This window comes from Bos taurus, unplaced genomic scaffold, assembly GCF_002263795.3.
Source record: "Bos taurus isolate L1 Dominette 01449 registration number 42190680 breed Hereford unplaced genomic scaffold, ARS-UCD2.0 Leftover_ScbfJmS_1899, whole genome shotgun sequence".
Classification (NCBI taxonomy): domain Eukaryota; kingdom Metazoa; phylum Chordata; class Mammalia; order Artiodactyla; family Bovidae; genus Bos; species Bos taurus.
The window spans coordinates 184,208-209,608 of NW_020190994.1; the positions used below are offsets into that span (position 1 = coordinate 184,208).

Consider the following 25,401-nt stretch of genomic DNA (forward strand, 5'->3'; position numbering starts at 1 on the left):
CCCTTGTCCCTGTGTCTGTGACCATGTCTCCCTGCGTCCCTCTTTCTCTCCGTGTGCATCACCCACTGTATATCCTGGTATCTAGTAGTGACACATTTTATGTGTGTAAGAACACTATTGCTTTTTATTTAATGATCGGGGACATGATTCTTGAACCCATTTTGCTTTTATCTGGGATACATTGAGAGGACTGGAGGATGTATTTGACCAGCCCCTTTCCTAATTGTGAATGTCTCTGCTTCCACCTTTGAGAGTCACCCTGGGGATGAGGTCCCTGAAGACTGTGGGGTCTTATTTGCATCTCTAGCCTTTCCAGAAGCAATGCAGTGTCTTGATGTAGGTGGTCCTGCCCAGGAGTCCTCTGGTCCTGAAACCACTGAAGGGTCCCTGAGTTGGGAGGAAACTCACAGATGAAAAGGGGCTCAGAGAGATGAAGCTCTTAACTGAAGTTTTCCATCTGGTAGCTGTGACCACTAACTAGCTGGGGTGGAACTTTTGAGTTTAATCACACTTGAGTAATTATTATGTCTTTTGTTCCTGGACGCTAAACCATTCATCTTTCCCACAAATTCTGATATTTCCTTTGTTTTTGTATGGGAGGGCCTTGGGGATCCCCAGGAAACAGACACTCGTGTGCATGTTTTGACGGTGGTGTATTCAGTGTGTGTGGCTACGTCTCTTGGCCATTTGATAGCCCTTAAGGAAAGAGGGTCAAGAAGGAAAAATATGGGCATGGGATTCCCTGTTGGCTCAGTGGTAAAGAATTCACCTGCCGTAGCAGGAGACCAGGAGATGTGGGTTTGATCTCTGGGTGGGGAAGATCCCCTGGAGGAGGAGATGGCAATCCAATTCAATATTCTTGCCTGGGAAATCCCATGGACAGAGGAGCCTGACAGGCTACAGTCCATGGGGTTGCAAAAGAGTTGGATATGACTGAGTGACTAAATAGCAACAACTGTAATTGATACCAAAGTAGAGACACCTCTCCTTAATCTCAGGCAGGACAAGGAACTCTCCAGGGATGTTCTACTTGTAGATTTTCAAAATGTGTGTGTATGGAAATGGGAAAATGAGAACTTCTCATTGATTTGCGTAGACCACATTTCCTATTTTCCTGTTGAATTGGAAGGAGCTATTACCTCTTATTTGACATGTGAAATAACTTAAGCAGAGAGTTTGAGTCACGTTTTTTTTTAAAACTTTCTTTTATATTGGAGTATAGCCAATGGCACCCCACTCCAGTACTCTTGCCTGGAAAATCCCATGGACAGAGGAGCCTGATGGGCTGTCGTCTATGGGGTCACACAGAGTCAGACACGACTGAAGCGACTTAGCAGTAGCAGCAGCATAGCCAATTTACAATGTTGTGATAGTCTCATGTGGACAGGAAAAGGACTCTGTCATACCTATATATGTATCCATTCTCCCCCAAATTTTAAGAGTTTGAGTAACTTGCCTGCATCACACAGCTTAATAGCGAAAGCTGGATCCCAAGTCAGGAGTCTGGCTCCTGAGTCTGAGTTGCCCTGTTTGTAACTTCTGTTCTGATCTAATTCTCTTTGGATACTTGTTCTTAAATGCAGGGAGAAGGCAAATGCAAACACACCTTTGATCTTGTAGGCAGGAGTTTCTCAAATGAAGTTCTTAAAGTTCTTGCTGTTGGAGATGATGCTCATGAAATATCTCTATAATCAAGCTTTAGGGCGGCTGTTCTCAGAGTATGGCTCTCAGACCTGTGGCATCTTTGTCATCTGGGAGTTTGTTAGGAATGCAAATCCCACCCACCTCCAGTCCTTCTAGACCAAGTCTGTAAATTTAGAAGTGGTGGGGGTGGGGTTAAACAAGCTCCAGGAGATTCTGATGGAAGGTGGAGGCTGAATTCTGCCTTAAGCCGCTCCTCCCACTAGCGTTGTTCCTTCAGTGCTAACTTTTAAAAGGGGACCAGACTTTGTGAAGCTGGTTGGTGACCACAATTACCATCTTGTTTGTAAAGTCTGAGGTACCCTTGTGATTTCCCCGTGTCCCCTACTCGCTGTCCTGGGAAAGTTAAAATGAGCCCAGGCAGGAAGTGCTGCCCAGAGACAAGGCCCAACTTGTAGAGAAAAACTGAATTTTCATCTTCTCATTGGTTGTTTGCTTTTCTTCTCACATTTCATCTGCTTTCTCAACTTGTAAATGATGCCAGTAACTAGCTTACTGACTTTATACAAACGACCACACTGGGGTTTTGGTGTTTTCACAGCACAGGTAGGACTTAGAGTCTAAGAGAAAGCATACATTTTTATTATTGGTAATTGTGAATTTTAGAAAAGAATATATATTTTTCTATTGAATAAAAAACTTAAAATTATAGAAGAAGAATGGCCTCCCAGGTAGGTGACACAGAGGTAAAGAATCCTTTACCTTGTGCAGGAGACACAAGAGACACAGGTTTGATTCTTGGGTTAGAAAGATCCCCTGGTGTAAGAAATGCAACCCACTCCAATATTGTTGCCTGGAGAATCCCATGGACAGAGGACCCTGGTGGGTTACAGTCCATAAGGTCACAAAGAGTTGGACATGACAGCACGTGCAAGAAGAAAGGAATAAAGATTTGTTTTTATTAGCCAGGTCTCTCTGCTGATATTTTGGTTATTTCTTAGTCTTTACCCTAGAAATCTTGGCATATCTGCACATGCACAGGGTTTTTTTAATTAAAATTATAGCTCATAGTTTTTTTAGAATTAATTTTTATTGGCATATAGTTGCTTAACCATGTAGTGTTAATTATGCACCACAATAAGACACCAACTCACACATGGGAAAAAAGGAAGAAAACATAGTGTTGGCAAGGATGTGAAGAAACTGGAACCCTGCAGACTGACGGCGGGGTTGTAAAATGGTGCATCACAAAGGACAAAGATTTTATGATTTGATTTACGTGAAGTCCTCAGAGCAGTCAAATTCAAAGAGAAACAAAGTGGCCCTGTGGTTGCCAGGGGCTGGGGACAAGGGAAGTGGGGAGTTAGTGTTTGATGGCACAGCAGTACAGGATGAAGAAAGTTCTGGAAACTGGTTGCACAGTAATGTGAAGATAGTTACCAATAATGAACCGTGTGCTTGAAAAATCATCAAGATGGTAAATTTTATGTTGTGTGCATTTTCCACAGTTTTAAAAAATTTAATGTGAAACAAAAATGGCACCTGATGTGCCTCATTTGGAAACCTTCCTGTGTTAGAGTCTAGACTTTGCCACTTCCTGGTTATATGACCATGAACCAGCCACATAACCTCTCAGTATTGGCCTCAGGAAAGTGGGGAGAAGACCTGGAGAGAACACCTCCCTGGGATGCTGACAGGATTGGTGATGCTCTGAACAGGACAAAGTTCCCCCAAACAGCAGTCATCACCACTACAGAGTGCTCGAGTAATCCCATGGTCCCCAGTAGAAAGCCTCTGATAACTTTGATAGATGAGGTTATGACAACAGCAGCCCCAACAGGAAGAAAGACTGCCCTCCTTTCCTGGTGAGGACTCAGACACTGAAAAGCCATGATCTCTGAAGAGCATGCCCAACCTCCTCTTCCCCTCTATAAAAGTGCTGTCCAGCCCTGGCACTTTGGGAACTTACACTTGGCTCTCCACAAATGCAGACCTCAAACTGCCATTCTCTGCTGATTCTGGATAAGCCCATCTTTGCTGAAGAAATATCTGACAGTCTATTTTTCAACAGAGGGTAGGGAATCAACACACTGGGGGACCCATGGAAGACTCTGGATGGCAAATTATCCACTTGACACCTCTAAAAGGACACTAGTCTCAGGTTGATCAGATGCAGAACTATAAAGACCAAAAAAATCAAGAGTAAACTACAGGAGATAAACTTAAATTTGTCAGGCAGTTTGTTTTGCTGTAAGGACATACCAGTAAATTTGACTATACCTTTGGGATGTTCTATTTCTTGCTTGAGGCTCTGGTTATTGTATAAAATTACCAAAACTCATCAAAGTAAACACTCACTGGGAACAGGTCAAGGTCAGAGAAAGAGCCCTGGAGAGCTCACCCAGCCTCTATCTACAGCATGTGGCTTTCTGACTGTTAATGAAGAATAACAAGTGGTATTCTGAAAATGGTGCAAAGAATCATAGTTTGAAATTAAACATTTATATCCATTCACAATTGATAGTTACTGAGGGCTGAGCAGGACCAACCTCCCTAAACTGTCTCAGCACTTAGCCAGTTCACATCCCCCCTTCATGTCATCAGCTTCTCTGAAAATTGTCTTCAGATAGTCTGTCTCAATACCAGACAGTTTCCACATCCAAACTCCCTTTGCAAGGAGACAGTTCACTGACATGTGGCCAGTGTCAGGGGAGCAAGGATTTAACAGCTTCCTGATGGGCCAAGTGCATATGGTCCAAGACCCTGCCCCACCCTCATCTCTGGGTCAGGTCCTGCACTCGCCCCCAACCTGCTGGCCTCTGGGACAAGGATAGAGAGAAATGCAGAGCTCACCCCAGAGGCTGGAGTGAGGACAGAGTCTCAAGGGACTGGACAATCCAGTCCCCAGCTTGACATGCTTCATTAACTGTGCTTCTTAATTCCTAGTGAGGAATAAGAAAAACTCAGTAAACCATAATGGAAGAATGGACTGTTTTAGGAAAAAATGGGGCCTATCCTATATAAAAAACTATATTAAAAAATTCTAGCAGCCTTTACTGTTATAAATAAAATAAGAAAAAAGCTAAAATAAAACACAGATTTAGATGTTAGGATTTTTAAAAGACAAAAGCAGCAGGAGAAATGAAAAAGAAAAGCTTGATTTTATTTAATGACATATAACTTAAAACCTCTAAAGAACAAATGAAAATCTGAAAAAGTATTGAATGCACTATTACAAGTTATTTGAAAAATATAAATTCTCTATAGAAAAAATATATTAATAGACATTTGAAAAAAGACAAGTAAATGATCAAGAGACATAAAAGTGTTCCATATCTAGGAATCAAATAGCAACCCACTCTTGTATTCTTTCCTGAAAAATCCCATGGAGAGAGGAGCCTGACAGGCTACAGTCCATGGGTTGCAAAGAGTTGAACAGGACTGAGTGACAGAGCATGCATAAGTCAAATAATTAAAATTAAAACGGTTTGAATTATTTTTAACTTTAGGCCCAGAAAAACTATAATTCAGGTACTCAAAGGTGACAATGAAATAAGCTCACAAACAGCTGTTAAGAAGGCAAATTGGTCTAAACCTAATGGAAAACAATTCAGCCCTTCACTAATTATTCTACTGCTGGGAATTTGGAAAAAGGAAAGATGCACCAAAGTATATGGTCATCGATATGCATCACATCCTAATTAGCAATAAACTGTATTAAAAGTGGAAGACTGCATACATTTCAATTAAATACCACATTTTGACAGAAACAGACTCTCAGACTTTAGAGAACGAACTTATGTTGCCAGGGAGAGTGATGGGGGAAAGGGATAGTTAGGGAGTTTGGTAAGGACGTGCACACACTGCTGTATTTAGGATGGATAACCAACAAGGACCTACTGTATAGCACAGGGAACTGCTCAATGTTATGTGGCAGCCTGGATGGGAGTGGGGTTTGAGGGAGAATGATACATGTGTATGTACGGCTCAGTCCCTTTGCTGTCCTCCTGAAACTATCACGTTGTCTGTTGGATATACTCCTTTACAAAATAAAAAGTTTAATTAAAAAATAAATACCATATTTTGAACATCATTTAATGCTATAAATAAATATTAAACTTTCCTATCAAAAGTTAGGAAGGAATCTGGATCCAAAGATATTTTGGTATTGAGCATCTTTTCCTCTTCAAGCAGAATTTTAAAGAGGGTCTTTTGTGGGCTTCCCTTGTAGCTCAGATGGTAAAAAATCTGTCTGTAATGCAGGAGAATCTGGTTCAGTCCCTGGGTGAGAAAGATCCACTGGAGAAGGGAATGGCTACCCACTCCTGTATTCTTCCCTGGAGAATTCTGTGGACAGACCATGGGTTTGCAAAGTGTAGGACACAACTGAGTGAATAACGCTTTTACTTTGGGTGCAGGGTGTCATCATCTGGGTAAGTCACAGTGCTGATTCCCTGTGCTTTTTCCATAGGGGACAAGTGTGGAATAAATCACCCAGCATGTTTCAAACATGCTTAGTGGTAAAGCTCCTAGATGTGCACCATTGTTTTGGAAGGAAACTGAGACTTAGAGATGTTGAAGGTGGTGGAGCTGCTGAACTGGAGTGGAGACGTGGAGCATAGTCCTGGGTGCTCAGCACGACTGCTGGGACTAGAGGCCAGTTTTCTGACTCCTGGACTGGGGTTCTTTAGGGGTGCCAAGGTACCTGGATTAGCAAAATCTGAAGTTCAGTTTATCTTATTGCTTCTTTAATGAGTCATGGGTATTCATACATTCAACAAATAGTTCTTGAGCATCTGTACCTATGTTGTCCTAGGAATAACAGGATAGAAGAAATGTGATCTCTGTCATTGCTGTTATTCAATTGTTCAGCCATGTCCGACTCAGCGACCACATGGACCAGCACACCAGGCTTCCTTGTCCTTTACTCTCTCCCATAGTTTGCTCAATTTCATGTCCATTGAGTTGGTGATGTTATCTAACCATCTCATCTTCTGCTGTTCTCTTCTCCTTTTGCCTTCAATCTTTCCCAGCATCTGGGTCTTTTCCAATCAGTCAGCTCTTTGCATCAGGTTGGCCAAAGTATTGGAACTTCAGCATCAGGCCTTCCAATGAATATTCAGGGTTGATTTCCTTTAGAACTGACTGGTTTGTTCTCTATCCATGGGTTATTATGGTCTGGCCTTGGAAATTTCCTTACCCTGACACATCAGTAAAATGGTGTTTACCAATAGACTGTCTTTGCATGCTAATTATTGTCATTTAAATAATGCATAATCGATCTGAAGAGGTTTTTTGGTGGGATCATCTGTATAGTTACTGTTTTTTTCCCTTTATAATAAATAATTGCAGAAAGATAAATTGAGATTATGTAAATATCATCTTCTGCTTCAAGCGTTCACACAATATTTTTAATTTCCATTGATGATTTTCTGACTTGATTGTTCCTTTTTTTCTGAAAAGTTAAACATTTTTATTTTGCAGACTTATAACTTTACAGGATATGAGGATAAAAAACTGTAAAATATCAGTAAGCATATAAAATTTCAGTAGTCTTTTGGACCAACACTTGATTGGCACAAGAGACTAAGCATCTGTCTGCTGCTGCTGCTGCTGCTAAGTCGCTTCAATTGTGTCTGACTCTGTGTGACCCCATAGACGACAGCCCACCAGGCTTCCCCATCCCTGGGATTCTCCAGGCAAGAACACTGGAGTGGGTTTCCATTTCCTTCTCCAATGCATGAAAGTGAAAGTGAAGTCGCTCAGTGTTGTCTGACTCTTTGCGACCCCATGGACTGCAGCCTACCAGGCTCCTCCGTCCATGGGATTTGCCAGGCAAGAGTACTGGAGTGGGGTGCCATTGCCTTCTCCTAGAACAGACATATCTTGGAACACACAGTTTACATATTGAATCACAAAACAATTTCCCATGGTCTTTTCCTCATATAAATAAAGATAAAAAATATCTTACACTTGAAAATTATTCAGTATAGTACATTTTCAGTTATGTACACAGTTTAAAAGTAACTGACTTCTCCTTTTATGTTTGTTTGGATTTGTTTGCAAGAGCTTTCCTTTCTCTCCTGTTTACGTAGCACTATAGATTCATGGATTCTTTCATTATTTACTGGGTTAGGGTTCATTGCCATTTACTTGTTTTGATGCTCAAAGTATCCCAGATTTGTCTAGCAAGAGCCATTCAAGCTTCTCTGTCCTTCCTACACATCCTCATGATTCCTTGAGTGCTTCCTTATTTTATGGCATAAGATGTCCCAGATCCATCTTGGACTTTCTCTGCCTGTTGGTCTTGGCCTGTAGATGGTGAGGCTTTTGCTGGGATTGCCTGAGGCTCTGCTCACCAGGGCTCATACTAGTTATGAGCAGCCCCCACAGAAATTCTCCTTTTGCAGTCTGTGTTGTGGGTGGACCAGCCCTTGTGGTTCTTAGGATTGTGAGATACATCTCAGCAACAACCATCAGGGAACTTTGAAATGTCAAGGTGTATCACTCACACGCCCTGGAGGGTACAAGGCACCCCTGGGGTGACACAGCAAGGTCCTGGGTAGAGAGAGAGAGAGCTCATGAGCAAGCTTGGACTTGGGATTCTGCCTTTTTGAGGTTGAGAGTGGGGTGTCAGGATTATAAATGTTCACTCTTTATTGATGAATTTAAAAAATAACAGCGGGAATTAAAGTGTGGGAAAGGAGAAGCAAGCAGTCAGTGAGATAGTCTGTTATCAGGTCAACCAGAGCTTTCTAAAGCGGGAACTTCACGGGTGGGGTGGCCTGGCTCTTTATCTCGTTGTGTAGCTGTCACGTGTTCACTGGAGATGGATGTCTTTGACATAGATGTCTCCAAAGCTTCATGTCAGACACTTATATTGCAGTAAAAAAAAAAGAATTATCAGTGTTGACACACACAGCCCCAACCTTGGAATCAGCCGTTTCTTTAGTTGCTTCCTTTTAAGGAAGAAGGATATTAAAATGCTAAGACCTGGGTGAAGGGGGCCAAAGGACACAATCTTCCATTATAAAATAAGTTACACAGTAGGATTAACTATGGTCACCAGACTGCACATTACATCCTCGTGAAAGCGAAAGTCCCTCTGTCGTGTTCGACTCTCTGCGACCCCATGGACTATACAGTTCATGGAATTTCCACCTGCAATGTGAGAGACCAAGTTTGATCCCTGGGTTGGGAAGATCCCCTGGAGAAGGGAAAGGCTACCCACTCTAGTATTCTGGCCTGGAAAATTCCATGAACTGTATAGTCCATGGGGTCGCAAAGAGTTGGACACGACTGAGTGACTTTTACTTTCATGAAGGTGTATTTCCAGTCTGGTGACTATAGTTAATCCTATTGTATTGAATACTTGAAAAGTGATAAGAGAGTAGACTTTAAAAGTCCTTCCCACAAGAAGAAAATTGTAATTGTGTATGTTAAACAAAACCCCAAGATCAGGGGGCTAGAATGCTCTTTGCTACCAGTGTGTCATTGCTTCTGGGGCCTCTCAATCTACAGAGTTAGGGAGTGTGTGTGTGTGTCTGTGTGTGAGCATGTAAACATATGTCTAATTATTCAATCATATCTCTATATATTTAAAATATAGTTTTTATTTAACAAAGCCCATCACTGTAGGATTCTAATTAGAGCTGTGTAATTTAGATATATGTCACTGTCCTTTTAATTTTTAACAGGTGGCTAAACCCCTTGTTTAAAATTGGTTATGAACGGAAATTAAAACCAGATGATTTGTACTCAGTGCTTCCAGAAGATCGCTCCCAGCGCCTTGGAGAAGAGCTGCAAGGGTGAGCACAGACATCAGGGAGAAGGGGAGGGAGAGTGAGAATTTCCACATGGGGCTAAAGGTGTCGGGGAGGCTTTGCTTCCTCTGGGTTCTTCTGAGCCTCCTCCCCTGACACTACACACTCATCCCCTCAGGCTGACCCCAGGCTTAGCCCACTTTGGAGGCTGGGGGAGTCCATGTTCCCTGTGCACCTGTGGAGGGAGGGAGCCCGCAGCCACAGCCCTAGAGGCTGAGTTTTGTCCTTGGAGGTGGGGCCCCTGAAGGAGGGAGTCTGCCCTCCTGAGCTGCTCATGAACTGAGTCCAGCAAAGCTTGGCAGGAACTTGTTTCCTGAGACTGGGACTTTTCCCTCAAAACCTATTCTGGTGCTTTTTCTGGTGCTTCAGTCTACACTGCTCATCCTTCAGGTGCCCTGTGACCCATTAGCCAGCATCTATGGGGCAGCCGCAGAGTGCCCTGTAGTGAAGGCTCGTCTTCTGCTCCACCCGCCACCGTTTTACCTGTAGCAGGGCTTTTCTTTACTGTGCTTTGTTTCTCATCACAGGTACTGGGATCGAGAAGTTTTGAGAGCCAAGAAAGATGCACAGGAGCCTTCTTTAATGAGAGCAATCGTCAAGTGTTACTGGAAATTCTATTTTGTTTTGGGACTACTTACATTTCTTGAGGTAAAAGCTTTTACACACTGTGCATTGCTTCTCAGTGTGTGCAGATCAGTACTGAGATGGATGAGATGGTGGGGAGAGAAGACAGTGGTTTAAGGTCCGAAGATAAAACTTGTCTGTGAATCAGGATGTAGTTCAGCAGTTGTATTTACTTTTATAATGGACAGGTGCTTAAAGACAAATGCTCCAGGGGATTACAGTTGGGTTGGCAAAAAAATTCTTTCAGGTTTCCCATAACAGCTTATGGCAAAACTTGAATGAACTTTTTGCCAAGCCAATGTTTTTCTTTTAACCAATTAAAACATAGTATTGTGGAAGGATAGCACTGACATTTTATACCATATAGGACATCGTCCAGTTCAGTTCAGTACCTCAGTTGTGTCTGACTCTTTGCGAACCCATGAATCGCAGCACGCCAGGCCTCCCTGTCCATCAAAAACTCCCAGTGTTCACTTAGACTCACATCCATCTAATCAGTGATGCCATCCAGCCATCTCATCCTCTGTCATCCCCTTCTCCTCCTGCCCCCAATCCCTCCCAGCATCAGAGTCTTTTCCAATGAGTCAACTCTTCACATGAGGTGACCAAAGTACTGGAGTTTCAGCTTTAGCATCATTCCTTCCAAAGAAATCCCAGGGCTGACCTCCTTCAGAATGGACTGGTTGGATCTCCTTGCAGTCCAAGGGACTCTCAAGAGTCTTCTCCAACACCACAGTTCAAAAGCATCAATTCTTCGGCACTCAGCCTTCTTCACAGTCCAACTCTAACATCCATATATGACCACTGGAAAAACCATAGCCTTGACTAGATGGACCTTTGTTGGCAAAGTAATATTTCTGCTTTTGAATATGCTATCTAGGTTGGTCATAACTTTCCTTCCAAGGAGTAAGCGTCTTTTAATTTCATAGCTGCAGTCACCATCTGCAGTGATTTTGGAACCAAAAAAAAAAAAAAGTCTGTCACTGTTTCCATTGTTTCCCCATCTATTTGCCATAAAGTGATGAGACCAGATGCCATGATCATTTTCTGAATGTTGAGCTTTAGGCCAACTTTTTCACTCTCCTCTTTCATCAAGAGGCTTTTTAGTCCCTCTTCACTTTCTGCCATAAGGGTGATGGCATCTGCATATCTTAGGTTATTGACATTTCTCCTGGCAGTCTTGATTCCAGCTTGTGCTTCTTCCAGCCCAGCCTTTCTCATGATGTACTCTGCATATAAGTTAAATAAGCAGGGTGACAATATACAGCCTTGACGTACTCCTTTTCCTATTTGGAACCAGTCTGTTGTTCCATGTCCAGTTCTAACTGTTGCTTCCTGACCTGCATATAGGTTTCTCAAGAGGCAGGTCAGGTGGTCTGGTATTTCCATCTCTTTCAGAATTTTCCACAGTTTATTATGATCCACACAGTCAAAGGCTTTGGCATAGTCAAGAAAGCAGAAATAGATGTTTTTCTGGAACTCTCTTGCTTTTTCAATGATCCAGCAGATGTTGGCAATTTGATCTCTGTAAATTATTTGATCTCAGTAAATGATATAAATTGATCTCAGCAAGTGATATAAATGCTAAAAGTGAGAAAGCAAAGATCCTGTAACCTCAAGGAATATATGCCTCATGGTTTGGAGGAAGTAAACTTGGACCTGAGCCCAAAAATGTAAGATATTTTATAGTCACTCAGCAAGCAATTGTTAACTTGCCCAGGACACATCTGATAAATGCTTTCCTAAATTGGAAGGAAAGTTATGACCAACCTAGATAGCATATTCAAAAGCAGAGACATTACTTTGCCAACAAAGGTTCGTCTAGTCAAGGCTATGGTTTTTCCTGTGGTCATGTATGGATGTGAGAGTTGGACTGTGAAGAAGGCTGAACACTGAAGAATTGATGCTTTTGAACTGTGGTGTTGGAGAAGACTCTTGAGAGTCCCTTGGACTGCAAGGAGATCCAACCAGTCCATTCTGAAGGAGGTCAGCCCTGGGATTTCTTTGGAAGGAATGATGCTAAAGCTGAAACTCCAGTACTTTGGCCACCTCATGTGAAGAGTTGACTCATTGGAAAAGACTCTGATGCTGGGAGGGATTGGGGGCAAGAGGAGAAGGGGATGACAGAGGATGAGATGGCTGGATGGCATCACTGATTAGATGGACATGAGTCTGAGTGAACTCCGGGAGTTGGTGATGGACAGGGAGGCCTGGCGTGCTGCAATTCATGGCGTCGCAAAGAGTCAGACACGACTGAGCGACTGATCTGATCCGGTCTGATCTGAAGAAGGGATCATCACCTCTCCCCTTCCAGTGGAACAGGACCCAGGGCCCTGCATCTGGGCAGGAGCTGCCAGAGCTTCCAGAGCACACCCTTCCCTGGGCTGCACCCTCCCCATGGGCCAGGTCACCCAGGCCAGAGACCCCTGTGGGGAGGAGCTCCAGCTTCACCATGAATCATGGAGAATCCATGCACCATCTGTTCTGGTTTCAGTCCTGACTCTGGGGGTGGTTTGCTGGTTGAAGGGAGAGTCTTGATATCCTGGCATTGGCAGAGAGTGTAGGAGGGGATGTGCAAGAGAAAACTAAAGGCAGAAATGTGTGAGGTCAGTGACCTCCATGACCCTGAAGATCCTGGGTCAAGATTCCCCAGTGAGACAGTCCACCTGGGGACACAGTCCCGTCAGCCCCGTGTTCTGGCTGAGCCTGCTGAAGGTCTGCTGCAGAACCCCCTGGGTGGCTCGTGCTCTCCATGGCCCTTTAGCACTCCCTTAGGGACATGGGGGGCCTATGAGTGTGTGAGGGCAGGAGGGATGGAAGATACAGTTGCTGTTAAAGGGGTGTTTTAGGTGGAGAAGGTGTGAGCTGTCCTCAGTCCATCGTGTTGGGGGTGAGGTGGGTGGGCCAGATGGTTTACAGGTGGGCGGTGTGGCTCTTGCTTAAAGGCTGTGCTGGACTGAAGGGCACTGTGGGCAGTGGGCAGCTGGGCAGGTGAGTCCACCCCACACAACTGGAGAGACAGAGAATCTGTCAGCTCCCAGGTGACTGGGTGGTCCTGGGAGATGGAGTTCTCGTTGATGACAAAGGTGGGTTGATCATTGTGCCAGAGGGTGGGGCAGGTGTGTGGGGCAGAGTGCCACCTTAGAGGGGGCTCTGACCACCGAGATGCTGTAGTGCCTTGTGAAGGGTGGGGTGCAGTGTTGATTTTACAGTTGTCCAGCCCCAGGAACACTTCCTGCTGGGGATCCAGGAAGGCCAGGCCTGGGGCTGTGTCAGGTGTCAGTTGGTAGAGACCCGGCCCCTCCTTCAGGAGACTTGTTGTTGGGTGGTCATGGCAGAGAAGTGGGGAGTAGAGGCTGTGAAAACAAGGGAACTCATCCTCTGTAGTACTAGAAGTTCTAGTAGCAGTAACAGGGGCTCATACTCAGTAGTCATGGTGGTGGCAGCAGCAGTACTATTAGTAGTGCAGTAGGAACAATAGCAAGTACTCAAAATAAGTTATGTATCAGGAACTGCTGTGAGCACTCTATGTGTAATATCACTCTTATTCCTTGGACTAACTCAATGAAGTTGTTGGTTTCATATTACCCTCATTTTAGAAGAGAGGACACAGTCCAAGTAGTCACATATGATGCCCGTTGTCACACGGAGCATAAAGAACAAATTGAGGTTCCACTTTGGGCACTCTGACTTATAAGCCTGTTCATCTCAATGCCTGAGAGCTCGTCCAGGGTCAGAAAAGCTTGTCTTTAGAGCTTTGTATTCATAGTGTCAGACACATGCATCTTGAATGTTGTCTAACGATAATAAATAGGATGCTAAGAACTTCCTGGAGCAGGAAGTCAGATTTGGGATCCTGAATGAGGGTAGAGTACAGGTGTCCATGTCCCCTGGGTGCCAGATTTGACTAGGATGTTGATGCTAGAAGCAACATCATGCTGTGTTCAGATAGACCAGGAACCCTTTAACCTTCCCCTCGTTACCATCCCTAAGTGATGATAATTTCATATAGCAGATCTAAACTCAGCTCATGACTCTAAAACATGAACACATTTACTTTGTGACCTCCTGCCCTCTTTTAATTCCTCTGGTGCACAGAACGACTCATGGGTTACCATGGTTCCCAGACAGTGCTGTGACCAACCACAGCACAGGCACTCCTGGAAGCACCAGTGGGAAGAGGCAGGCGATGCCAGTCCAAGGTGAGGCTTTTGGGGTTAGGATTTCAAAGTGTGAAACCTTTGTCCTTGAGAACTGAGGAGTGATCATAATGTTGGGGAAGCAAGTACCAGGCTATTGTTCAACCTGGAGCATGTGCAGGTCACCCCTAATTAGAATAGAACAGCCAGCGAGTTCCCCGCATGCCTGGCCCCTGTGTGCACCCCCATGGGGATCTTGGGTGAGGAGAAGGAGGACAGGTCTCCACCTGCCTGGGGCCCTCAAGGTGGAGAGGAGAAGCCTGAAGACTTCCTGGACCAGAGACCCAGAGCCCACCTCCCCAGGTCATCAGGGCTTCTCTCTGAGAGCTGAGGTCTCCACCTGCTGGTGTGTAAATGGGGTGACCTTGAAGAGCCTCAGTGGGTTCGCTCACTCCCTACCCTGAGTGGGGAGGAGGAGTGACCAGGATTTATGTCTTCTTCCTGGGAACCTTAGAAATGGTCGGTCTTACTAATCACTGACCTTTGTCCAAGGCCAATTTTGCTGGTTGTCTCTGTTTTAGGTAGAGGCTATTGGAGGCACATATTTGTGTAAATCTTCACTTTGGAGCTCAACTGATGGGCAGGAAGTAAGCAGAATCCTTTGTGTCCCAAAGTGGGCTTTGTGCCTAAACTCAGGGCTGGTTCCACAAGAGCTGGGTGGTCTTTGCTTTTATTTCCCAACCCTTTCTTCCATGTATCCCTCACTTCTGCTCAACCCGGAGGCTGAGGAGTGGCTGCTAGTGGCAGAGACACTGTGGGTTCAGAGCAACCACTGAGGAACATACAGCAAGGGAGAGGAGGGGGGGGCATTGAGCCAAGCAGCCAGGGACCTGCAGAGCAGACCTGCCCTGCTGATTCTTGAGAGCATCACATTAGCCATCAGATGTCAGTAATATCCACAGTGATGACCTTGAGACATATATGAGGGTGATGCTTTTAAATTCATTAAAAAAAAAAAAAAACACCTGTATTTTTGCTGTCTAATTTAAAACTTTTTAAAAAATTGAAATATGATTGACTTACAATATTATATTAGTTTCAAGTGTATAGTATGGTAATTCAATATTTTTGTACATTATAAAATGATCACCCTGATCAGTCTAGTTACCCTCTGTCACCATACAAAGTTATTCCAGTGTTATTGACTGTATTTCCTATGTTGTACATTACATTCCCATAACTGGAAGTTTGTGCCTCTTAATTGCCCTCACTTATTTCACTTATCCTCCCATCCCCCTCAATCCATTATCTTTAATAAGTCAAGGGAATAGGTGACTCTTTTTTAAAAAGATTGCTTTCATAATGGTGAAAAATTCAAAATTCTGCTTAGAAGTGAAACTTTTAATTACTGTCCAGAAAAGTTGGCTTCTAAAAGTGACTTTTCTCAAGAGTTCTTGTTCTGTCATGATGGCCTGTAAACAGCAGTGAGTTTTCTAAGCCATTTGTGAAACCAGCCTCTGCCATTAAGAATAGAATAGGTCTCTTCCCAGGGCTTCTGTTTTTGGTGCAGACTGTAGAAATCTTTGCTAATTTTTTGCTTTCTTGTGTGACAACAAGGTTCTGGTTTATCGTTACACAAAATAAAGCTGTGCATCTTTAAGTACAAATTTGCCCCAGCCCTGGAATATCCATTTCTCCAAGCAGCCATGGCTCCTTCTAGTGGGAAATGGTATTTAGAGACTATGGTCTGGGCACTAGGGGTGCTCATTGCTGTTGAGTTGGCTATTGCTTCTCAGCTTTTTCATTGGACAAAGCTAGTATACATTTTTTGTAGTAAACAGACCTTGAGTTTATATAGGTGTTTTCAGTCGAAACTGGATTCAGAACAATAGTTCTTTTACTTTATCTTTGTACTCTTAGTTTGGTATCTCTTTTCCTCTCATCATCTATTCTCTTTTCTGCCATGCCTATTGGTGGCTCAGATGGTAAATAGTCTGCCTGCAGCGTGGGAGACCTTGGTTCAATCCTTGGGTTGGGAAGGTGCCCTGGAGGAGGGATGGCAACCCACTCCAGTATTCTTGTCTGGAAAATTCCATGGATAGAAGAGCCTGGCAGGCTATATAGTCCATGGGGTCACAAAGAGTTGGACACGATTGAGAAACTTCAGTTAATCCCAGTTCTCAGTGATACCAACATAATTACTCATTTACAAATCTGATAGTATCAACATTATTAACCATAATGTGACTTTTGGAAGCATATTGTTGTTGCTACTGCTGTTTATATTGTTCTTAGATAGGCATATCACACAAGGAATGTGTTTTCAATTTTTTTAACTACTTTTAATAATTGTTTTCTGTATAACTGGCAACCTACTGGATGTATATAGTTTTTGTTTTCTTGTACTCTGAAATTTTAGGAATTGATTTTGAAAATTTGATTGTTTTATAATTACAATTCTGTGTGTTTTCACAATTCCAAAGTCAGATCAACAGAAGAGGCTATTTTTAAAGAAGACTTGTATCCTTGTTCCATTCTAATTCTTCTCCCTCTTTAGATGTAACATTACAAATTTGATTCATATTTTAATTTTGTAAATACTGTATTTTATAAACATTTATTTTTTTCCTGTGGTTTCGAATGAAAGGTTTGAATTTCATCTTTGGAGTCTCAAGAGTTTGGGTTCATAGGGAATTTTCTTAGAAGTATGATATGTAACACAGAACTCAGCATAAAATCTTCTGTGGTACTTGTAAGTCCTTCAAACCAGGTTCATGGCCCCTCGAGGCCCAGATGCCCTGACAATGCAGGAGAACAGCAGATGCTTCCATGGAATTAGATTCTACATCCAGAAACTTCCAGGGAGAGGGAACTTCAAGGTCCATCCTTAATCAGTTGAACCTAAACCAGTTTCTAAAAGCTTGGCTTCAGGCCTCAGAGTGCCCTTAACCCCTCCCAGGTGATGCTAAGGTGCAGTCAGGATGAAGACCACTGTGTCAAGAGGAGTGAAGTTACATTTAGCATACTAATGGTTATTATTTTCCCAGATTCACTGCTCTTCCTCCTCAGCTCTGGATCTGTCTCAGCTCCACTGTTTGACACCTATTCCCCCATTTCTGAAGATGAATTGCCCCTTCATTTTTCCCACAAGCTCATTTTTCCTGCTTAGATATTTCACTCAAGAATTTTTTCTTTGTCTGATATAGCTTGTTTCTGTTTTCTGTGTTTTTTTTTTTTTTAATTTTTCTCATTAAAATGGGAGAAATGGTGTAGAAATGGAGCAGAAATGGTGGAGTTGGGTAAGAAACCTTTTAAGTACATGTGGAAATGTAATGGAGAAACTATACTGAGTGGAGAAATTTTAGCACTTAATCCTGTGAGAGGTTCCCCTAAGAAGCAGGAAATGGGGCCCAAAGTCAAGTGGGCCCCATTTCCTGAATACCAAGGAGGCTGAATACCAAGGAATCCACTGAGAAATGTCTGCCACAGAGACTCTCAGATTCTTGTAGAAACTTGATCAAATGTTGTTGTATTATAATAGACTATTTTAGAAAATCTTTCGTGGTTTCATAGTTGTGAAGAATTCCTATGAAGATGTAAGAACTCTATTCTCAATTAGTTTGTAGAAAGAATATTCACAAATCAAACTTAGACTAACGTCAAAGATGAGTTTTGGGGAACAATTTTTGATCTTGTGCCTGCTTATCCAGAAAGTTTTAATTTGGTTAGTTTCAAGTTTGATAGGGAATATTTTCTCAGCTGTTTTATTCCTCACTAGTTGAGGATTAGTATCCAGAATAGACAGAAGAGTAGAAACTATAAGCCATGGACTGGCATTACTCCTTAGTGAGGCTGTTTGCTCAACTGGGTTATTAAAGACTATCTCTCAGCAGATAAACCCAGACACTTAGGCCGTAATGATCTGCCTTTATTTTGCACTCTTTTTTTGCTGAATTTCTTGCATTTATTAGTATTCTTTTAGATGGGTGATATTACTCTTTTTCAATAACATTGAATTCAATAACATTACTTTTTCAATAACATTGTATTGAAACAATGTTAGGATCAAATAGATGAGTAACAGACAGCTGAGTAACACCTAACAAAGGTCCATCTAGTCAAAGCTGTGGTTTTTACAGTAGTCATGTATGGATGTGAGAGTTGGACTATAAAGAAAGCTGACCACTGAAGAATTGATGCTTTTGAATTGTGCTATTGGAGAAGACTCTTGAGAGTTCATTGGATTGCAAGGAGATCCAACCAGTCCACCCTAAAGGAAATTAATCCTGAATATTCATTAGAAGGACTGATGCTGAAGCTCAAACTCCAATACTTTGGCCACCTGTTACGAAGAACTGACCCATCTGAAAAGACCCTGATGCTGGGAAAGATTGAAGGCAGGAGGAGAAGGGGAGAGGATGAGATAGGTGGATGACATCACTGACTCGATGGACATCAGTTTGAGCAGGCTCAAGAAGGGAGGCCTGGCAAGCTGTAGTCCATGGGGTCACAAAGAGATGGACATGACTGAGAGACTGAACTGAACAGACAGCAGTGATTCCCAAAGAGAATCACAGTTTTAGGACACTTTGGGATGGCAGGTGTTACCGCTGGGCTTCTGGTAGATAGCCCCAGGTTTGTAGCCTGCAGCACTGGGCTGCCCTTGATCGTATCTAGGCTGGGACTGCCATGTGTAGTTTGACTTTCTTGCTTTTCTGTGTAAGCCTCTAGACTTCCATCTCACTAAACTGTATCAACAGTGTGTTTTACAATCTATGAGGGGCTCTTTTTAAGCTCTTAGTGCCTCCAGGGGTGAATGATGAGGCTTCCTAGAAATGTAACAGTGAGCCTTTGTGTTCTTGAGAACTGGTCATCGTCCTCTGATATGGTCATCTTACTTATAATTCTTTCACTAAACAATCTTCTCTTCTCTGGAGTAGATGAAATCTCCTGTGACCTTGTGGAAGGTGAGGCAGGTGTTACAGCCTGTGAACATTTGTGTTTAGAGCAAGACAGGAGTGTAGGGCTTCACTGTCACATCCATTTGAGAGATGGGATCAGCTTTCTGTCAATAATCTGATCAGGCACTATTTAATTGAGCAGAAAATGCTTTTTAGTTATGCTTTGTGTTTTGAGTTTTGGATTCTCCTTCTCTTCCTCTTGTGGGTTCCTCAACATTTTACAGACAGAAGAGAGCTATCACAAACAAACCCATCAGGGGATTTCCCTGGTGGTCCAGTGGTTATGAGTCTGCCTTCCAATGTAGGGGTCATGGGTTTGATCCCTGGTCAGGAAACTAAGATATCACATGCCCCAGGGCAACTATGCTGGTGCTTTTCAACTAGAGGAGCCTGCACACTACAATTAAAACCCAACACAGCAACAAAAATTAAAAAATAGCTTGTGTTGGAGATTTCTTGGTTAATGATGTTTTATAGTCGAATAGACCAGTTAAAGTTGATAGAGATCAAATCTAGACATTAACTGAGAACAATCAATGTTATATCATGTGGGAGATAGCCAACATACTCAAAATATCACACACACACACACACACAAACACCTTGAAAGTCATTTCACCACTTTGGTTATATTAATCACTTTGATGTTTGGTTTCCACCTAAGTTAAGTGAGGGAAAAAAAGAAAAATCTAAAAAATAAAAATAATAAATAATAAAAAAAGAAAAATCTTCTTGACCGTTATTTCCATATGCAATTCTCTACTGAAATGTAACTATTAATAAAATGCTCCTTTTTAAAAACAAATTGTGGTGGGCAATGAAAAGTGGATACTGTACACTAATGTGTAATGAAAGAGATTGTTGGGTAGGTGAAATGAACCACCACCAACCACACCAAAGTCCAGTCTTCATCCAGAGAAGATGATGTTGTATATATGGTGGGACTGGAAGGGAGTCCTCTATTATGAGCTCCTTCCAGAAAACCAAACAGTTAATTCCAATAAGTACTTCTCCCAGTTAGGCCAACTTAAAGCAGTACTTGATGAAATGTGTTGGAATTATTCAACAGAAAATGAATTATCTTCCGTCAGGATAATGAAAGACCATGTTTCTTTGATGACCAGGCAAAAACTGTTACAGTTTGGCTTGGAAGTTCTGACTCATCTGCCATATTCACTAGACACTGCTCCTTCGGGTTTCTTTTTATTTTGTTTTTTACAAAATTCTCTTAATGTAAAAAGATTTAATTTCCAGGAAAACTGTAAAAGGCACCTGAAGTCGTTCTTTGCTCAAAAAGATATAAAGTTTTGGGAAGATGGAATTATCAGGTTTCCTGAAAAATGGTAGGAGATAGTGGAACAGAATTTTGAATATGATGTTCAACAAAGTTCTTGGTGAAAATCAAAAATGTGTGTTTCACTTAAAAAACAGAAAGAACTTTTTGGCCAACCCAATACTAAGGCTTTATGGTCTTTGAATGTAAGATTTTGGCTTATGTTAAAACTGTTGTCTGCTTGTCTTACTGGAGAGAGTGGATCTGTGTATTTTTCTTTTAGGTTAGCCATGAATGTAGCATTTTGTCAAGAAGGCTTTTTAACATGCTAATAATAAACGTAAAGCTTGTGTTAAGAAAAATTGGCATGACTTGTATTTCTAATTAAGCCCTTTTTTTTTTTTTTCTTTCAGGAAGGTACCAACGTAGTTCTACCCATATTTTGGGGGAAAATTATTAGTTATGTTGAAAACTACGATCCCAATGATTCTGCCGCTTTGCACGAAGCCTACGGCTACGCGGCAGGGCTGAGCGCCTGCGTGCTGGTGTGGGCCATTCTGCACCACTTGTGCTTCTACCACATGCAGCGTGTGGGGATGAGGCTGAGAGTAGCCGTGTGCCATATGATCTACCGCAAGGTGAGTGTCACTCGGTATTGAAGTGTGTACCTCCCCCGAAGCATCAGAAACATTTTGGGAAAGTTCTCTTTAAATTAAACATCTTGTAACTGGGATCATTTACACCTTCCTAGAGAAGCTTGCTATTTGCATCAGACCAATTTTGTTGTTGTCATTTAGGCAAACTTTACCAGTAAATAATGAGAAGTTTTGTATTGAGATGGGGTCAGGGCTGCCTTTGATAACTTTCATCCACAGGTTGTTGTGTAATACCCACTCCAGCTTGTAATGGAATCTAATTAAAAAATACGTATGCTGCTGCTACTGCTGCTAAGTCGCTTCAGTCGTGTCCGACTCTGTGCGACCCCATAGACGGCATCTCACCAGGCTCCCCCGTCCCTGGGATTCTCCAGGCAAGAACACTGGAGTGGGTTGCCATTTCCTTCTCCAACACATGAAAGTGAAAGTGAAGTCGCTCAGTCGCTCAGTCGTGTCCGACCCTCAGTGACCCCACGGACTGCAGCCTACCAGGCTCCTCCGTCCATGGGATTTTCCAGGCAAGAGTACTGGAGTGGGGTGCCATTTCCTTCTCCAAAAATAAGTATAAAAAGTATCAAATTGATTTTCAGTGTTTTTCATGCCTTAATCTTGTAGCTGTATTTGTGGCAATTTTATTGTTCATTAAGACCATCTTTTACATCAAATTTGTATTAACAGTAAACTTAATTGAATGGATTTATAAAATTAAATCTAGGAGCGCAAAATGTATTTGAGAAAGGGAATGATTATATGTTTAAACGACCCATCTAGTCATATTGAATGTAATTGTGTGAACTAAAGAAAAATATAAATGGAATCCATGCCAAACATAGATTCTCTTGCTGTATTCTATAGCTATGATTGTTTATAATGGTATTAAAGAATAGAGCTGAATGTTGGGATGAAACTTGAAATCTTATGCAGTTTTTAGTAATTTTGGTGGGAATTTGTTGCTATTCATTCAAGTTATTTTCTTAATTCAATATTTCCTTTTTTTTAGTATGCATTTTAGCACTTTTAACAAGACCTGATTTGGTGTGTTCAGTTATTTTGTGTTGAGAAATGCCACAGAATTATTCTATAGTTTACCCTAGTCTTGGAGAAGGTGATTGCACCCCACTCCATTACTCTTCCCTGGAAAATCCCGTGGACGGAGGAGCCTGGTGGGCTGCAGTCCATGGGGCATTAAGAGTCGGACACCACTGAGCGACTTCACTTTCACTTTTCACTTTCATGTGTTGGAGGAGGAAATGGCAACCCACTCCAGTGTTCTTGCCTGGAGAATCCCAGGGACGGGGGAGCCTGGTTGGCTGCCTTCTATGGGGTCACACAGAGTTGGACATGACTGAAGTGACTTAGCAACAATCCTAGTCTTAAGTAGTTTAAAAGAATTAAGGATATTAGCTGTTTTCACAAATGAATTGCCACAGTGTTAAGAGCTGAAGAGTGCTTTATAAACTTGACTCTGCATATTTCTTTGCCCTGGGCTGTTCGCTTTTTCCTAGAAAAAAATTTTATTTAGCTGTATTTTATTGTTGAAATTTGCTGAGAGAATAGATCTTAAGTTTTCTTACCACACACACAAAAGGATAACCATGTGCGATGATGGGTATATTCATTTGTTTTCCTACTGTAACTGTTTCCCAATGTTTATTTACATCAAAACCTCAAATTGCACATAGTAAATATATTTAATTTTATTACAAATGAATAAAATCTTCAATGAAAGCTAAAACCAGGTGATTTAAATGAAAATTATTTCTTCTTTTGCTATTTGTTACTTATCTAGAGCTCCTGTTTCTTGGGAATACCTTACTGGGGAAAATGTAGAATGTTTTCTCCATCTTTGCTTGAGCAGACTCTTGTTAAATCTCAGGACTGTGTGGACTCAGGGGTTTGGCATCTCACTATCTGTGTTTGGCACATGAGCCTAGTTTCTCCTTGGGTGACATACCTTCCAGTTAAAGGTCTTCATTGTCAGCCATCATCACTTTTGTTATTCTCTTGCACCTTCTGCCATTTAGTAGACAAATACTCAGATGTCCCCACAAATTAGCTAGATGTTCATCTTTCTAGATTATGCTTAGCTCCCATAAGTATGCAGGAAATTTCACTAGAACTGCACTGTGAAAACCTTAAGTTAGGTTTGAAATGATGGTTTAGTCAAACAAAGCTTGTTCTTTGCTGCACAGGTGAGCCAGTGTCCAGCTGGTTTTCTTCTTCTTCCCACTAATACTTTGGAATGTCTCCTTTGGGGAATCTGATCTGACCTTGTATGTTGCTTATGGGAATGTAAACATCTCCCAAAGTGTTCATTTACTGGCTTAATTAGCCTAAAATAATTGTTTCTTTACAAAGTCAGAAACTGTATACATAACCTGAAATTCCAGAAACATGGGAATTTCCTCGTGCACAGCCTTGCATGTAGATACCTACTGAGATGCAGAAATAAGACACTTGCAGGTCACAGGTGGACCAATTCCTTAGGATAAAGCTGGTGCTGCCGAGCAGCTCTGAAAGGCCCCTGTGAACGTCTGTGGTTCATGCTGACGCCCTGCCTCCTGATGCCTGGTCCTGAGGAGAAATCAGGTCAGATGTTGAAAATGAGATGGCTGCTAAGCTCAAAGTCATAGTTTGTAATTTGAAATATGTATCATACATAATGGAGAAGGAAATGGCAACCCACCCCAGTATTCTGGCCTGGGGAATTCTACGGACAGAGGAGCCTGGAGGGCTACAGTCCATAGGGTCACAGAAAATCGAACGTGACTGAGTGACTAGTACACACATCATATATAAGATGACTTGTCATTTATTTACCTTTCTGCAGCTTTGGTAAAATTACTTTTGGCTTTGGTTCATTCATTTTAAAAAATTGTGGTAAAATATACACAATATAAAATTTACCATTTTAACTGTTTTTAAGTGCACCATTTGGTGACATTAAGTACATTCACATTCTTGTGCAGCCATCACCATTGTGCATCTCCAGAATTTTTTCTTCTTCCCAAACTGAACCTCTACACCCATTAAACCCTAACTCCCCAGTCCTCTCCTCTTAGTCATCATCCTTCTGCTGCTTCTATGAATTTGACTCCTCTAGATCCCTCATATAAATGAAATCATAAATGTTTGTCATTTTGTTTATGCCATGTAAGTACAATATCTTCAAGATTCATCTGTATTGGAGCAGATGTCAGAATTTAAGTCCTTTTTGAAGAATGAATCATATTCTTTTATATGCATATGCAACATTGTGTGTATCCATTCATCTGTTAGTGGACATTTGAGTTGTTTCTAACTTTTGACTATTGTACATAATGCTGTTATGAACATGGTGCACAAATAATCAGTTCCAGTTTATGCTTTGAGTACATTGTCAGAAGTGAAATGGCTATCAGTTCAGTTCAGTCGCTCTGTTGTGTCCGACTCTTTGCAACCACATGAATCGCAGCACAGCAGGCCTCTCTGTCCATCACCAACCCAGAGTTCACTCAAAACTCATGTCCATTGAGTCAGTGATACCATCCAGCCATTTCATCCTCTGTCATCCCCTTATCCTCCTGCCCCCAATCCCTCCCAGCATGAGAGTCTTTTTCAATGAGTCAGTTCTTCACATGAGGTGGCCAAAGTATTGGAGTTTAAGCTTTAGCATCAGTGCTTCCAATGAACACCCAGGACTGATGTCCTTTAAAATGGACTGGTTAGATCTCCTTGCAGTCCAAGGGACTTTCAAGAGTCTTCTCCAACACCACAGTTCAAAAGCATCAATTCTTCGGCACTTAGCTTTCTTCACAGTCCAACTCTCACATCCATACATGACCACTGGAAAAACCATAGCCTTGACTAGACGAACCTTTGTTGGCAATATCTCTACTTTTTAATATGCTATCTGGATTGGTCATAACTTTCCTTCCAAGGAGTAAGCATCTTTTAATTTCATGGCTTCAATCACCATCTGCAGTGATTTTGGAGCCCCCCAAAATAAATTCTGAAACTATTTCCACTGTTTCCCCATCTATTTGCCATGAAGTGATGGGACCAGATGCCGTGATCTTAGTTTCCTGAATGTTGAGCTTTAACCCAACTTTTTCACACTCCTCTTTCAGTTTCATCAAGAGGCTTTTTAGTTCCTCTTCACTTTCTGCCATAAGGGTGATGTCATCTGCATATCTGAGGTTATTGATATTTCTCCCGGCAATCTTGATTCCAGATTGTGCTTCTTCCAGCCCAGTGTTTCTCATGATGTATTCTGCATATATGTTAAATAAGCAAGGTGACAGT

At 42.1% G+C, this 25,401-nt stretch overlaps 2 protein-coding genes across 2 annotated transcripts in view; both read left to right on the forward strand.

Moving 5' to 3' along the window:
* LOC100337244 (ATP-binding cassette sub-family C member 4) overlaps nt 1–15,190 on the forward strand; it is a 35,132-nt gene extending 19,942 nt beyond the window's left edge. The window contains exons 2-5 of the mRNA XM_059884447.1: nt 9,339–9,449; nt 9,992–10,112; nt 11,733–11,735; nt 15,010–15,190. Of these exons, the coding sequence (XP_059740430.1) occupies nt 9,339–9,449; nt 9,992–10,112; nt 11,733–11,735; nt 15,010–15,063 (289 nt within the window). The 3' untranslated portion in view covers nt 15,064–15,190. The remainder of the gene's footprint in view (nt 1–9,338; nt 9,450–9,991; nt 10,113–11,732; nt 11,736–15,009) is intronic.
* Nucleotides 15,191–19,167: 3,977 nt separating this feature from the next.
* Nucleotides 19,168–25,401, forward strand: part of LOC101902555 (ATP-binding cassette sub-family C member 4) — a 313,640-nt gene continuing 307,406 nt past the window's right edge. The window contains 2 exon segments of the mRNA XM_059884434.1: nt 19,168–19,194; nt 20,875–21,099. Of these exon segments, the coding sequence (XP_059740417.1) occupies nt 19,168–19,194; nt 20,875–21,099 (252 nt within the window).